This window comes from Metopolophium dirhodum, chromosome 5 (genome assembly GCF_019925205.1).
Source record: "Metopolophium dirhodum isolate CAU chromosome 5, ASM1992520v1, whole genome shotgun sequence".
Classification (NCBI taxonomy): domain Eukaryota; kingdom Metazoa; phylum Arthropoda; class Insecta; order Hemiptera; family Aphididae; genus Metopolophium; species Metopolophium dirhodum.
This window is the reverse complement of record NC_083564.1, coordinates 26522814-26535923: the sequence shown is the minus strand read 5'-3', so window position 1 is coordinate 26535923 and position 13110 is coordinate 26522814. Positions and strand designations below refer to the sequence as shown.

The 13110-nt window shown below is 26.6% G+C and overlaps 1 protein-coding gene across 1 annotated transcript; it reads left to right on the top strand.

Moving 5' to 3' along the window:
• Positions 1 to 5465: 5465 nt before the first annotated feature.
• On the top strand, positions 5466 to 12360 carry LOC132945285 (kinesin-like protein KIF11). Its single transcript, XM_061014987.1, has 18 exons — positions 5466 to 5844; positions 6736 to 6889; positions 6955 to 7110; positions 7615 to 7778; positions 7867 to 8010; positions 8088 to 8324; positions 8390 to 8582; positions 8650 to 8832; positions 9502 to 9668; positions 9746 to 9885; positions 9943 to 10055; positions 10109 to 10288; positions 10433 to 10591; positions 10660 to 10932; positions 11024 to 11197; positions 11263 to 11482; positions 11547 to 11749; positions 11889 to 12360. Exons 1-18 carry the CDS (start codon positions 5774 to 5776, stop codon positions 11955 to 11957), a joined length of 3000 nt encoding a protein of 999 aa, XP_060870970.1. The 5' UTR covers positions 5466 to 5773; the 3' UTR covers positions 11958 to 12360.
• Positions 12361 to 13110: the final 750 nt, after the last annotated feature.

Below are 13110 nucleotides of genomic sequence, written 5' to 3'. Positions count from 1 at the left end.
TTTTTAAAAGCATTTAAAGTTCGGATTTCAAAAAACTACGAATTGAGTTAGAAGTTCATAAACATTTTTCTTCTTAAATCTAAGATTTTAAAATGTAATACAAAGCAAAGTTCAAAGTCTTACAATATTGGATATTTACTCGCTTTCTCATGTAATGATTTACTAATTTTGTTGAAATTCAAAAACGAATAACCGTAGATACTTGAAATTTACACCATGTGTTTATTATATCGATTCCTATACTTGATAAAATTTTCAAAATACTTTGACTCGTTGTGACTTTATGAGCTGTTTGCGGACATTTTAAATTTTAAATTTGTTTAGTTTTTTTTTTTCTATAAATGTCAATAAAATTTCATTTGCTGGGCCAAAAACTTGTAACTTACTGTACAGCAGAGTATAATTACCAGATTTTTTTTAAATTGTATTTAGTTGACTAAATATTTAAGTTGGACCAAGTCCATATTTAATTTCAAATTTTAGAAAATGTTAACAACATTGATTGCAATCTATAATTAAACAAATTAAAAATGTGGCTCAATCGATCCCTTGTACATATTACGGATAATTCAAATATTTTTCAGAATGAAAATTGTGATAATTGTCGACACGTATCGTTGAAATTAGAAACAGCTGTATTTTTTGACAAAGAAAACGTGAATTTATGACTACAACAGCATAGTTTGTTTTAAGGAGTGATATTTAGGCAATTCACATGACATATGCATTTGGGCTGTGGTGAGTAGTAAATGAACATTAGTGTGTCCCACGAGCACTCAAATTTTATGCGTCACGGAAAATAAAATATATTTTTGTTTACATAGTTATAAAAACTATACTAAAAACGGGAATTAGGTAATTAAATATACTTCCTGGAGTTCGATTGTAATTATTTTTAAAAATAGTTTATTTCAAATCTTTCTTGAATTGGCTATTTAGGAATAAATTTTTCTATTCAAAATCTAACGTGACCACTGACCAAAGCCCAAAATAAATGTAATGCAATTATTTCATGGAATTCAAAAAATGATATCTTAATGTTGATAGTGTCTTAAAATTGAAAATTAAAAATCCAACTTCAAAAATACTCTTAAGATATATTTTCAAAGAATTCATAAATACATTAAAAATTTAAATCAGGCATTGCGAAGTATATTTAGTATTTACAACCACTAATAGCTTATTGGTCTAAAGCAGTGGTTCTTAACGGGGGCGGTACCGCCCCCTTGGGGGCATTTCGATCTCTCCGGGGGGTGATAGTTTTGAAGGGGGCGGTGAGCTTTTTCAAACTCAGAGATTAAAAATAATACAATTTATTAATATTATATAACAACACTACAAATAATTGAACGTGAAATCAGAATAGTTGTAAATGCATACGCTATATACAACGGCATACGGCATGTTATCTAATCGCCACATTAGCAGCTACTCATCAGGCTCATTGATAGGTATAATTTTTATATTTTATAATTTTTTTTTTTCATAGTTAAGTAAATCTTTTTGTATAGTAAAGTAAAATTGTTTTGTTAAGTGGTGTAAAATATAACCATTACTATCTAAAAATAAGAGTTTTTACTTTAATTAATTAATGTTATAATATACTGATGAATAAATAAATAAATATATATATATATATATTTATAAGAAGAAAATTTTATTTTGTATGAGGGGGGGGCGTTAGCAGTTAGTTATTACGATAAGGGGGCGCTGAACTAAAAAAGGTTAAGACCGTCTTAATACTGTGACGCGTAACTACACGTCATATTATTATCATTATAATGTTGTTTTTTTTTTTTTATTTAGATTCCAACATACCTATTATACATTATTATATCCCAGACAGCAATTTTTTGATTAATAATATTATTATAACATTGTAACAACGAATAATATTAGTATAACGTTATTATAATACTATTATAATATTATCATTACAAAATGATGTCTGGGATGTATAATGTTATGTTATAAATTTATATAATTAAAATAATATTGCTAGAGAATAATATGTATATATGGTCCAAACCATACAGTGACTCAAATGTATTTAGGTTATATTTTATCACGTATAAGCCACATGACACACATGTCCCCCTCATGTCTTACTTACGGAACATCCATAACGGCCAAGCACATACACTATATTTTCCCTACTATTATAAAGTACAAACAGCCTACACGACATTAATACACTTTTCTACATTATGATCATTGATTAATAATAATTGTTATTAAAAACTTAAAAATAATTTGTACTATAATAGGTACACTGCAAAGTGGAGACCCTTTTAAACTTATTGTACAAATTTACTATTCATTTTGTGATTTCATAAATTTCCATCAACCAGTTGGCCAGTTATTGAAATAACATGCAAAGGCAAATTTGAAAACTTTTTTGAATAAACGAAATAATTACTTTAGTACCTACTTTGGTACAGCAGAGCGGCATCTACTTACCCGTGATTTTTTTAATAAAAGAAATAAAAGAAATAATTTGAATAAATAAATAAATAATCAATATAATTTATTCAATAATAATCAATAATATTAAAATGATAAAACATAATTTGAATTTGGCGCTAAATATGTCAGATCAATGAGATGGCCGTATTTCCCTATGCGTTTTATTTGAATGTTAATAAATAATAATAGTTATGCGTGCCGCCGCACGATATTCAAACAGCAGGCCATAGGCAGGCCTGATGCGCGCTCACCGGATGCCAACATTGTACAATAATTACAAAAAACGACTTGTAATATTAACAAATATAAAAAATACATTATAAATTTTAATTAAAACTTTTTGCCTATATTAAAAAAAAATACGAATAGGTAGGTGCGGTTACGATTACAAACATAAATAAAGAATTCTTAAAAAGATACAATTAATAAATTTAGAAATTACCTGAATGCTTTTGAGTTTTGAGTATACAACCAAAGTACCAAACACATCAACGCATCATGAACAAAATATGATGAAATTATCGGAATTCGGAATAGCAATAAACATTAAGATTTAAGAGGACGCCACACACGCATATTATGTACAGTACAACCATTGATTATAAATTTATAATCGCTCTGCTGTACCAAAGTAGGTACTAAAGTAATTATTTCGTTTATTCAAAAAAGTTTTCAAATTTGCCTTTGCATGTTATTTCAATAACTGGCCAACTGGTTGATGGAAATTTATGAAATCACAAAATGAATAGTAAATTTGTACAATAAGTTTAAAAGGGTCTCCACTTTGCAGTGTACCTATTATAGTACAAATTATTTTTAAGTTTTTAATAACAATTATTATTAATCAATGATCATAATGTAGAAAAGTGTATTAATGTCGTGTAGGCTGTTTGTACTTTATAATAGTAGGGAAAATATAGTGTATGTGCTTGGCCGTTATGGATGTTCCGTATTATAATTTATAATTTATAACATAGCAACAACTTGCTACAACATAGCAAAAACTGTTTTACGCAGGAAAGAACCGAGAAGGCTACAGTCATAACTAAGTAACGAAATTTTGACCTTTGGAGAACTTTGGCTGCCAATAATTGTCATAGCCATCGCAGCTGCAGTCAGACTGTCCCAGTTGTTTTTTTTTTATAAATTGTATTGTTTCCTTCGTTTTCGACTATAATAAATATTATATCGGTAACAATTACGATGTGGCATTGAAAAAAAACATTACAAATAACAAATATAGCTTGAAGCCCAAGCTATATTTCTAGTGCGCATGGGTCCGCCTCTGGACTAATGGCATAAATAGGTTTTATAACAATTGGCCACTGGAACCGTACAAATTAAGTTTATACGAGAAGTCTATCATATAAATTATAATAGTCTATAGTTGAAACAAATTCTTATATAAGCGTCAGAACGGTAATCGGAAAAAAAAGTCCCGAAAAAAATGAATGAAATTCATATATCAAAATTGAAGTATAAATATGTTAAAATTGTATTGAAAAATACATTAAAGTTACAAAAAAATCATATAATATCATAAAAAATAGAAGGGAGCTTATACATACCTATATAGTGTATAGTATATTATAATATATATGTACCTATATTTAATTTTAAAGTTCCTTAATGAAGATATTTTTGGCTTTTGCTATAATTTAGTAATTTACTATTTAGTTCTAGTGTAATGATAATATGGTATATATCAAATTGTATGGATAAATATAAAAAAATTCATATTATAAATTATTTATCATAAATTGAAAGGTAATTTTTAAAAATGTTTAGTTTGTTATAATAGGAATTCATTCTGGATGGTTTTTCAAATATAGTAGACTAATAAATATATACAAAAACGAAATTACTTTATAATATAGATACTTATAATTTGAACTTTGATTAGGAACAATGAACATTACATAAAAACAAACGTTTTTTGGTATAATAATAGGTTATATGTATACATATAAACAGGCCTTTTTAACGGCCGTAACTCGTAAGTCATAACATAAGACAGAGGTGTGCCTAATTATAATATTACATTTTTATAGCATTATTATTATAATTACATAGGCACTATAATTGTATTTATTATTAACTATTGTATTTCATTTTATTATTTTAGACTTGTATTAAATTAAATTGTATTATATTTTAATATGTGATTAAGTAAGTAATTTACATTTTTTATGATATTATATGATTTTTTTATGTGACTTTAATGTATTTTTCAATACAATTTTAACATACCTATTTATACCTCAATTTTGATGTATTTTCATTAATTTTTATCGGGACTTTTTTTCCGCGATTCGTCATAACATATTCTTACTCTGTGCCTCTATGGAACAATCGACAAAATACGTACATTTTAGATATTAATCATGGTTAGAATGTATGTACCAAGGTGGATTGATCAACCACCTTATCATATCAATCCACCTTGGTATGTACTATTGTATTGCCAATTATTCCGTGCCCTGTGGTGGTACTGGCGTATTGCTAACGAATAAAATTGGTCGGCGAGCTACGGGGTAGTGGAATTTTGTTGTTTGTTGTATTTTTCTGTTACCACCTGTTCCTCACTCAGCCCATCAAAAGTATATAGTGTCGAGCGCTATCTAGCGGTAATAATAGACGAAAGAATGGTAAATAACTGTGTTGCATTATAATTTTATAGACGATTATAGTATTAGATTTGAGACAAAATATTCGTCAACGGACCATTCCATAATAGTCCGTGATATTATTAAAAAAAAAAAAAGGTTATACCTATAATTCAATTTACGAATTTCCTTTGGAACAACTATTTTGAGAAACAAAAGGTGACCTTATCGAGTATTCGAATAACGTATTTTATGTTTTATTAGCCATGATAATTTTTATGCAATATGGCGGACAATTGTGAACAGTGATTGTATACTGAGTGTCGGTTGGTTGGTGAGTGTTTGTTTACAAAATTCAAGTTTTAACGGTCAGATATCGAGATTCTATGTCCCTATTGTCATAGTCATTTGCCGATGCTGAATGTTGATGCTCAATACTCATACACGAACACGATACACTCTCGCACTTGGATTCTGAGTAGTGAATTATTTTGTTATTTATCAATGTCGGCTGGCGGTTGAGTTTGAATCGTGTTGTGTAAAGTGAATTGTGTATTTGTGTAAACTCATAACCGTAAAATTGACTTAAATTCATAACAATTATTATAACTTCTAATATTGTTATAAGTCATTTTCATAATAATTGCACACATATTTTGACTTGATTAATAGTAATTTGTTTTTTTAAAAAAAAATTGACAATGGCAGACCATTTACTTCAGAAAAAAAATGCATCAAATGAAAAACCGATTGAAGTTTTCGTCAGAGTGAGGTATAAATTACACAATATAATTTCTTATAAATAATATACACATTTCTTCAATGTTTTTTTAAATTATATATATTGGGTATGTCTAATTTTGAAAAAATTTGTCTAAGATCTGAAGGAATAATTATTTAGCAAAGAATTTATAATATAGGTGGCATTAATCTATTAAAGTTATTCTACTCACTAAAAGCCTAGGTATATAAAAATAGTGAATAGGTACTGAAATATACAACTTCAAGATACATAGGTATGAAGTTAAATTTAAAAATTACTTTTTAAACATTATTGTGAAATCGTAGATTAATATTATTAATTATTATCCAACTGTAATTTATGGGTAATTGTGTAAAAATTTAAATTATTTTTTTTAAAACTTTAATGTACTTTCAACACTAAACAGAACCTGACAGAAACCAGTTAGTTGTAGTTGAATTTTTCAAGAATGAGTTTGGTGTATGTACCTATAGGTACATATTAGAAAACATCACATAATAAAAATAAAATTAGGATAATAGTGAATGTTATATACCTTAAATAATAAAGATACTTTATTATGTATTACTTATATTTGTAATATACATTTTTGATACTTATAGTTTTAATATTGTTAAGCAAGAATTATAGTGGGTAATTTAGATGGAAATTAAAATGTCAATTATGTACTTACAGCAATACCTCATTAAATATAATATTAACTAAGTATAGCATGGGAGTTAAATGAGATTCCTTATTTGTTTAAATTTCTAACTTAACATGACTATACCTGGTATAAAATATTTAGTTATAGTACGATATTATGTAGGTACCTATGTCCTATGAACATTTTTGTTATATTTTTTGTTTTTTTGTATATTACCCTATAAATTATTAATTTTGTGTTTCATATTGTTAAAGGCCTATGAATGATGCAGATAAAAGTAAAGGCTTACCTGTTGTGGATGTTTCATCCAACAATAAGGAAATTATAGTAACAGAAAAAACCGTTTTAGCTGATCGTCGTACTAAAACATTCCATTTTGATAAAGTTTTTGGACAAAATTCAAAACAAGTATTTATTCATATTATATTATTTATTTATTAACCTGCTTTAATTTGTTTATTATTTCTGTTTAGGTTGATGTTTATAATGTTGTTGTATACCCATTAATTAAAGAAGTACTGGATGGCTACAATTGTACAGTATTTGCATATGGACAAACTGGAACAGGAAAGACTTTTACCATGGAAGGTGATAGGTTAAATGGACAGTCATCAATATCTTGGAATACGGTATATTATAGGTTAATTATACAAACATTCATATTATACAAACAAATGAATTGTATTTAAAAATCTACTACATTATAATTTATAGAGGAGACTATCAACTGCTCGAGCTGAGTTTTTTTTTCATATTTTTATTTCATTATTGGTTATCGGTACTAACCTTAAATAATTCATCAAATTTAAAATTAATTTTACTCTTTTTAAAAAAAAAAACATATAAAAACAGTTTTATTAAAGCATAGTGTATATTCTCCTAAACAAATTTAATAGTATGTAAATTATATTGATTAAATAAAGTATAAATTGTAAGCATCTAGCACTTAGATTTTCTAGATTATGCGCGTGTAAGACAGGTGCAACAAATGGAGTTACGACGCCCTCATAATTAAAATATCAATGTACGATGCCTATTTTAACTTATATTTGTACTATGAATGTTTGGGCACTTAATGTGATGATAGTACTCATTTTTAACAAATGTACAATTTTCTTATCAAATTTTTTCAGGACCCAATTTCAGGGATTATTCCGCGAGCTTTAAGTCATATGTTTGATGAACTTAGACTCTTACAAGTTGAACATACTGTTAGAGCATCATTTTTGGAACTTTATAATGAAGACATTTTTGATCTTCTTTCTTGTTCAGAAGATCCTTCAAATAAATCTCTTAGGTAAAAGAAAAAACAAAACCTAATTATTTTAAATCTATTTAAAACAATTAAACAAATTATGTTCATGAATTAACACATTTTAACACAGGATTTTTGAAGAAAAAAAAGGTTCAGTAATTGTACGTGGTTTAGAAGAAGTTATTGTCAGTAATAAAAATGAAGTCTATAAGTTACTAGAAAAAGGATCGAAAAGACGACAAACAGCTGCAACATTGATGAACACCCAATCTAGGTAAAATAGTATATAACTTTATTTATACATCCTAAATTGTGCAATTTTATTATGCTTATGGTTATATTAATTTTTAGTCGTTCACATACAATATTCACCATAACTGTTCATATAAAAGAGTCAACTATTGAGAATGAAGATATTGTTAGAGTTGGAAAGTTAAATCTTGTAGACTTGGCTGGTAGTGAAAATATTGGACGATCTGGTGCAATTGATAGACGAGCTTGTGAAGCTGGTAATATCAATAAATCTTTACTTACACTTGGTCGTTGTATCACATCACTTGTGGAACAAACCCCTCATGTCCCATATAGGTAACCAAATTTAATTAAATATTTATAATAATAAATTGCAATTTTAATATATTTTTTTTTTTTAGAGAATCAAAACTTACTCGTTTATTGCAAGATTCTTTAGGAGGTAAAACCAAAACCTCTATTATTGCTACTATATCTCCATCACATTGTAATTTGGAAGAAACTATGAGCACATTAGATTATGCTTCTAGGGCTAAGAGCATAAAGAATAAGCCAGAAGTAAACCAAAAATTTACAAAAAAAGCATTAATCCGGGTATATATATTTGCTAACTACAAATTGAAATATTTAACATGTTAATTGAAATAATTTACTATTTTAGGAATATACCGATGAAATTGAAAAACTGAAACGTGATTTGGTTGCTACTAGAGATAAAAATGGTGTATATGTAGCTGAAGAAAATTACAATGATATGGTGTTGAGATTAGAAAAAAATGAAGTAGACATCTGTGAAAAAATTGCTACAATACGAGCAGTTAATGAAGAATTAAATAAAAAAGAAGTATGTATTGTCATTTTAATAGTAGTTGTGCCAGTACTCAACTGAAAAAATATGTAAAGTCTAGTTCAAATACTTGTGACTTGTTTTATTATTTTTAATTTTTGTTTAACTATTGAATTTTTTTCTATATCTTAGTTACTACATATTAAATAATAAACTGATATAAGCCAATAATAAAAGAACCCTTCAATTTAAGTGTACTCGACGCTTTTCATGTGAGGTTAATAGGACACTACACCCGCATGCGTTGTCTCCGTCTTACAAATGTACAACATAGCAAAAACTATTTTGAACGTCCCTACTATGCTCCTTCTGTATTCATAGTAAAATTACCTAAATTCCACCAAACATAAGAAGGAACTTTATCTGTGTCCTAGCGTTTATGTTTTATGATAACGCCAATAATTTTTAATAATTAAACAAAATAAAAACAAAAAAACCTAATGTTCTCAAACTGATAACTTTAATTGTATTTATATTATCCAAATAATAAAAATGCTACGACACAGGGTGTAACGTCCTCTTAGGTATTCAAGTACTTGACTTGAAAAATTAATACTTAACTTGACTACATAACAAAAACCATTCTTGTCCAACTCTCATCATTTTATTACAATAGGTCTTATGGTTTCAATAAATTTTAAATAATAATCCGATTTTATATTTAAGGAAATTATGAGAGAGTTAAAAGTTGATTTGATACGGACAATGGATGAGCGAGACAGAAGAGACAGTCTTATTGTTAAACTTGACAAAGAAGCAACAAACTTAAGGTCCTTGGCTGAAATTTATGAAAATGACATGAAATTACTTCATGATAAAATAGAACGCACTATGTAAGTTAAATTTGTTATTTATCTATTTATTTATTTAATGCAAATTTGTAAATTTTCATATATATAAAATTATCTAGTGATGTCGAAAAAACAAATGAATCAGCCATTGAAAAATTAAGGAATCGAGTAATGGAAACAAATACTTCATTTTCAAAGACTTTAACGTTATTTGAAAGTAAAAATAGAGAATATCTAGATACACAAGATAAACTCAGCGGTAACATATTTTTTTAAGAGTTATAATTGTTTTATTTTAGACAATCGTTTATTTTAGATGACATGCTTAATCAAAATACTTCAATCAAGAATAATCTACAAGTAGTTTTAAATAAAATGAACAATAATAATGATACAACCGTTAATATATTCTCAAATATGAAAAAACAAGTAATTTTTTTGTAAAATTATTTTTCCTAATAATTAACATTATTTTTATTTAGGTAATGGACATATTGAACCATGGAGAAAATGGAAAAAATAAAATGAATCAAAGAATAAATATTTTACTTAAGGAAATGGAACTTTTGGAAATAAATATAATGGAAAAGTCAGAAACAATAAATAATGTTACTACATCCATGGATTTATATCATGATGCAATTTTAAATCACATTAATGAGGTATTTTATGATAAGCAAATTCCTAATTTTTAATTTGAAATATTTCACAAATGTATGAACATTATTTTTGTACCTAAATGTTATATAAAATAAATAGGAAATTATTTAGTTTGATATAATTTACTAAAAATATTGTTATTCTAGACAACATCTTACAATAAAAATATAAATGATGTGCTATGTGAAATTAAGTATCGTTTGACTACTCAAGAGACTTTCAATAAATCCATTGAAAACCATTATATTAATCGTTCAAAGAAATGCTATGAATCATTGGATTTGGAAAAACAAGAAACATTAAAAGTAAAGTTGTTATACTAAAATAAAAACAAATATATATAATTGATTTATAATAAATGTTATATTTTTAGAAAATCCAAAAACTCAAGGACCAGTTTCTTAACTATAGTTTACAATGTCAACAATTCAATACTCAATTCTTAGAAGATATTCAAAATGTCGAGGAGACCAAAACGTATGATAAAATACATTTAGACTTCAATACTCAAAATAATGAAATATCAGAAATGTTCACAAATCAAGATAAAGGTATTAAAGATTTGGTGCCATGTTTACTAACATTGGAAAGAATACATTTACAAAACTCTAATTTACTCCAACCAATTGAACACCATACAAATGAGGTAAATTAAAATATTCATCTATTATATATTTAAGTTATTGAATTGTAGATAGATTTTTATCTATATCGTGAAATATTTTGTTTCTCTAAAGAGTCGTGTTATAATGAACACCATAACTGATGGAGCTCAACTAAAAACATTATCAGAAAAGTGTAGCAATAACAAGGATGAACTTACAAAAATTTCAACTGTAATAAATAAAGAATTCAATCATTTGACCCAAGAAATAAAAACTCATGTAGAAACTGCCAATGATAACATTTTGGTAATATATTTAAATATTAAACTTATAGAGTAAACAAATTTTAATTTTTAATTTTAATTATTCAGAAAACAACAAACAGTGTATCAGAAACACTTCTGGATGCTAAAAAAACAATGGATGATTTTGGAAATATTTCAAAAGATTTTCACACAAATTTTTCAGTTCTCAGAGAAAAACAGGATGATAGTTTGGGTACAGGCAGCTTATGTGTTAAAGAAGAATTCTTCAGACAAGAAACAAATATAAATATGTTTTTGAATGAATCGAAACAATGCAAACCATTGGGTATGATTGTCAAATGAAAAATAATTTATTATAATACAATTATATTTTAAATAATTTTTTATAGGAGAAACACCAAAAAGAAAACAATTTGACACTCCAGATTTGGTTAACACGACATTAAGACGTGATATTACTCAAAAATATTTTGTCGATTTCAGTGAATCTGTAACAAATTCCACACCTTCTTCTATATGTTCTAGCGTGCAATCCTTAGACGGGTGTGAATCCAATTTACCATCTAAGGAAAATAGCCCTAAAGCTTTAAAGGTAAACATTTTATATTAATGTCCTGATAATTAATAACTTCTTTAAGTATATTATATTGTTTAATATACACTCAATGGTATTATATTTTTAAATTTAAAAGCCAACTTGAATATACGATAATGCAACATTTATGTTTCAGAAACATGAAAAGAAAAGAGGAAACCAGAATATCAGAAAAACTAACAAAATATTATCAGAACGAAATTAAATGTTGACTAGGGGTCTTTCTTAATATAATATTTAAGATAACATTTTCTATGATAATTAAATTGTAATTCAAATTTTTATACTTTAGTATTATAATTTTTTAAGTACTTGCTGCTTTTGCATTTAATAAGAATACAATTTTGATTTTTTTTTTCTAAATTATGTATTATACTGTTTGTTAAAGAAAATTATACTTATTTTGTTCAAAAAATGTATACTTTTTGTCATTATGTATTGTGTACAATACTTGGTTTGTTGCTATATTTATTGATATAATATGAAGGGAAATATTTTTAGTTTACTATTTAGTATTTTATGATGTTTTCATATTAAATTGTTAATTTAGCATAGTTTACTGAATTTTTTATTTATATAAACAATGATTAAAAAGTTTTTAAATATTAGTTATTTTTGCTTTGTTATTCATTAATACCTAAATGCTTGTTGAGTTGTGACCATGTTCATAAACTATAATTTTCTCAGTATTAATATTGTATTGTGGTTGAGATAGCAGTGGCTGTGTGAACTTTTTTTTGTCAATGAAGCGACTATTTAAATTTAATACCCACCCACCAAACCCAATTTATAATAACACATAAATTATAAATAAATGTCATTAAGATACCCATCTACACTTTTACATGAATTGTCACTTCATAAAACAGCTATTCGGACTGCCACTACGTAGCAGTAATTCTATATTCTTAAATATTTATCCAACTATGAGATGAGATTTGTGAATAAGTATCCAGTGGCAAGTCAAAAGCCTCAATTTTGACGCGGCTGCGTCAACTTATCATAGGGGTGCTGGCGGTGGCGCGAAGTCTATGCTAAGGTCCGATCACAGATCAACCCTTTTCGACCACAATTTATTTACATAACTTTGTTATAAGTAAATAATTAAATATGAAATTGTGTTATTAAAATTTAACTTCAGTCCATCTACACCCCAATATCTAAACTATTACGGTGATTGTCTTAGTATATATTTGTCTACATATATCAATAATGTACTGTGAATTATTCTGTTGTTTTTTTATATTTACTAGGTATTTATAAGTAAAACTAATAAAATGAAAGTTTAACAAACATTTTTTACTTTTGATAGGTAGATGGATCCAGGGTAAGTTTTTCATAGTTGAAAGGATTATTTC

Bases quoted from the DNA above. Each gene is read 5' to 3' on its own strand.
- LOC132945285 (XM_061014987.1), top strand. From the start codon at position 5,774: ATGGCAGACCATTTACTTCAGAAAAAAAATGCATCAAATGAAAAACCG. The intron at 8,583-8,649 runs GTATATATATTT...TTACTATTTTAG, and splicing joins CAAAAAAAGCATTAATCCGG to GAATATACCGATGAAATTGA. The intron at 9,886-9,942 runs GTAACATATTTT...CGTTTATTTTAG, and splicing joins TACACAAGATAAACTCAGCG to ATGACATGCTTAATCAAAAT.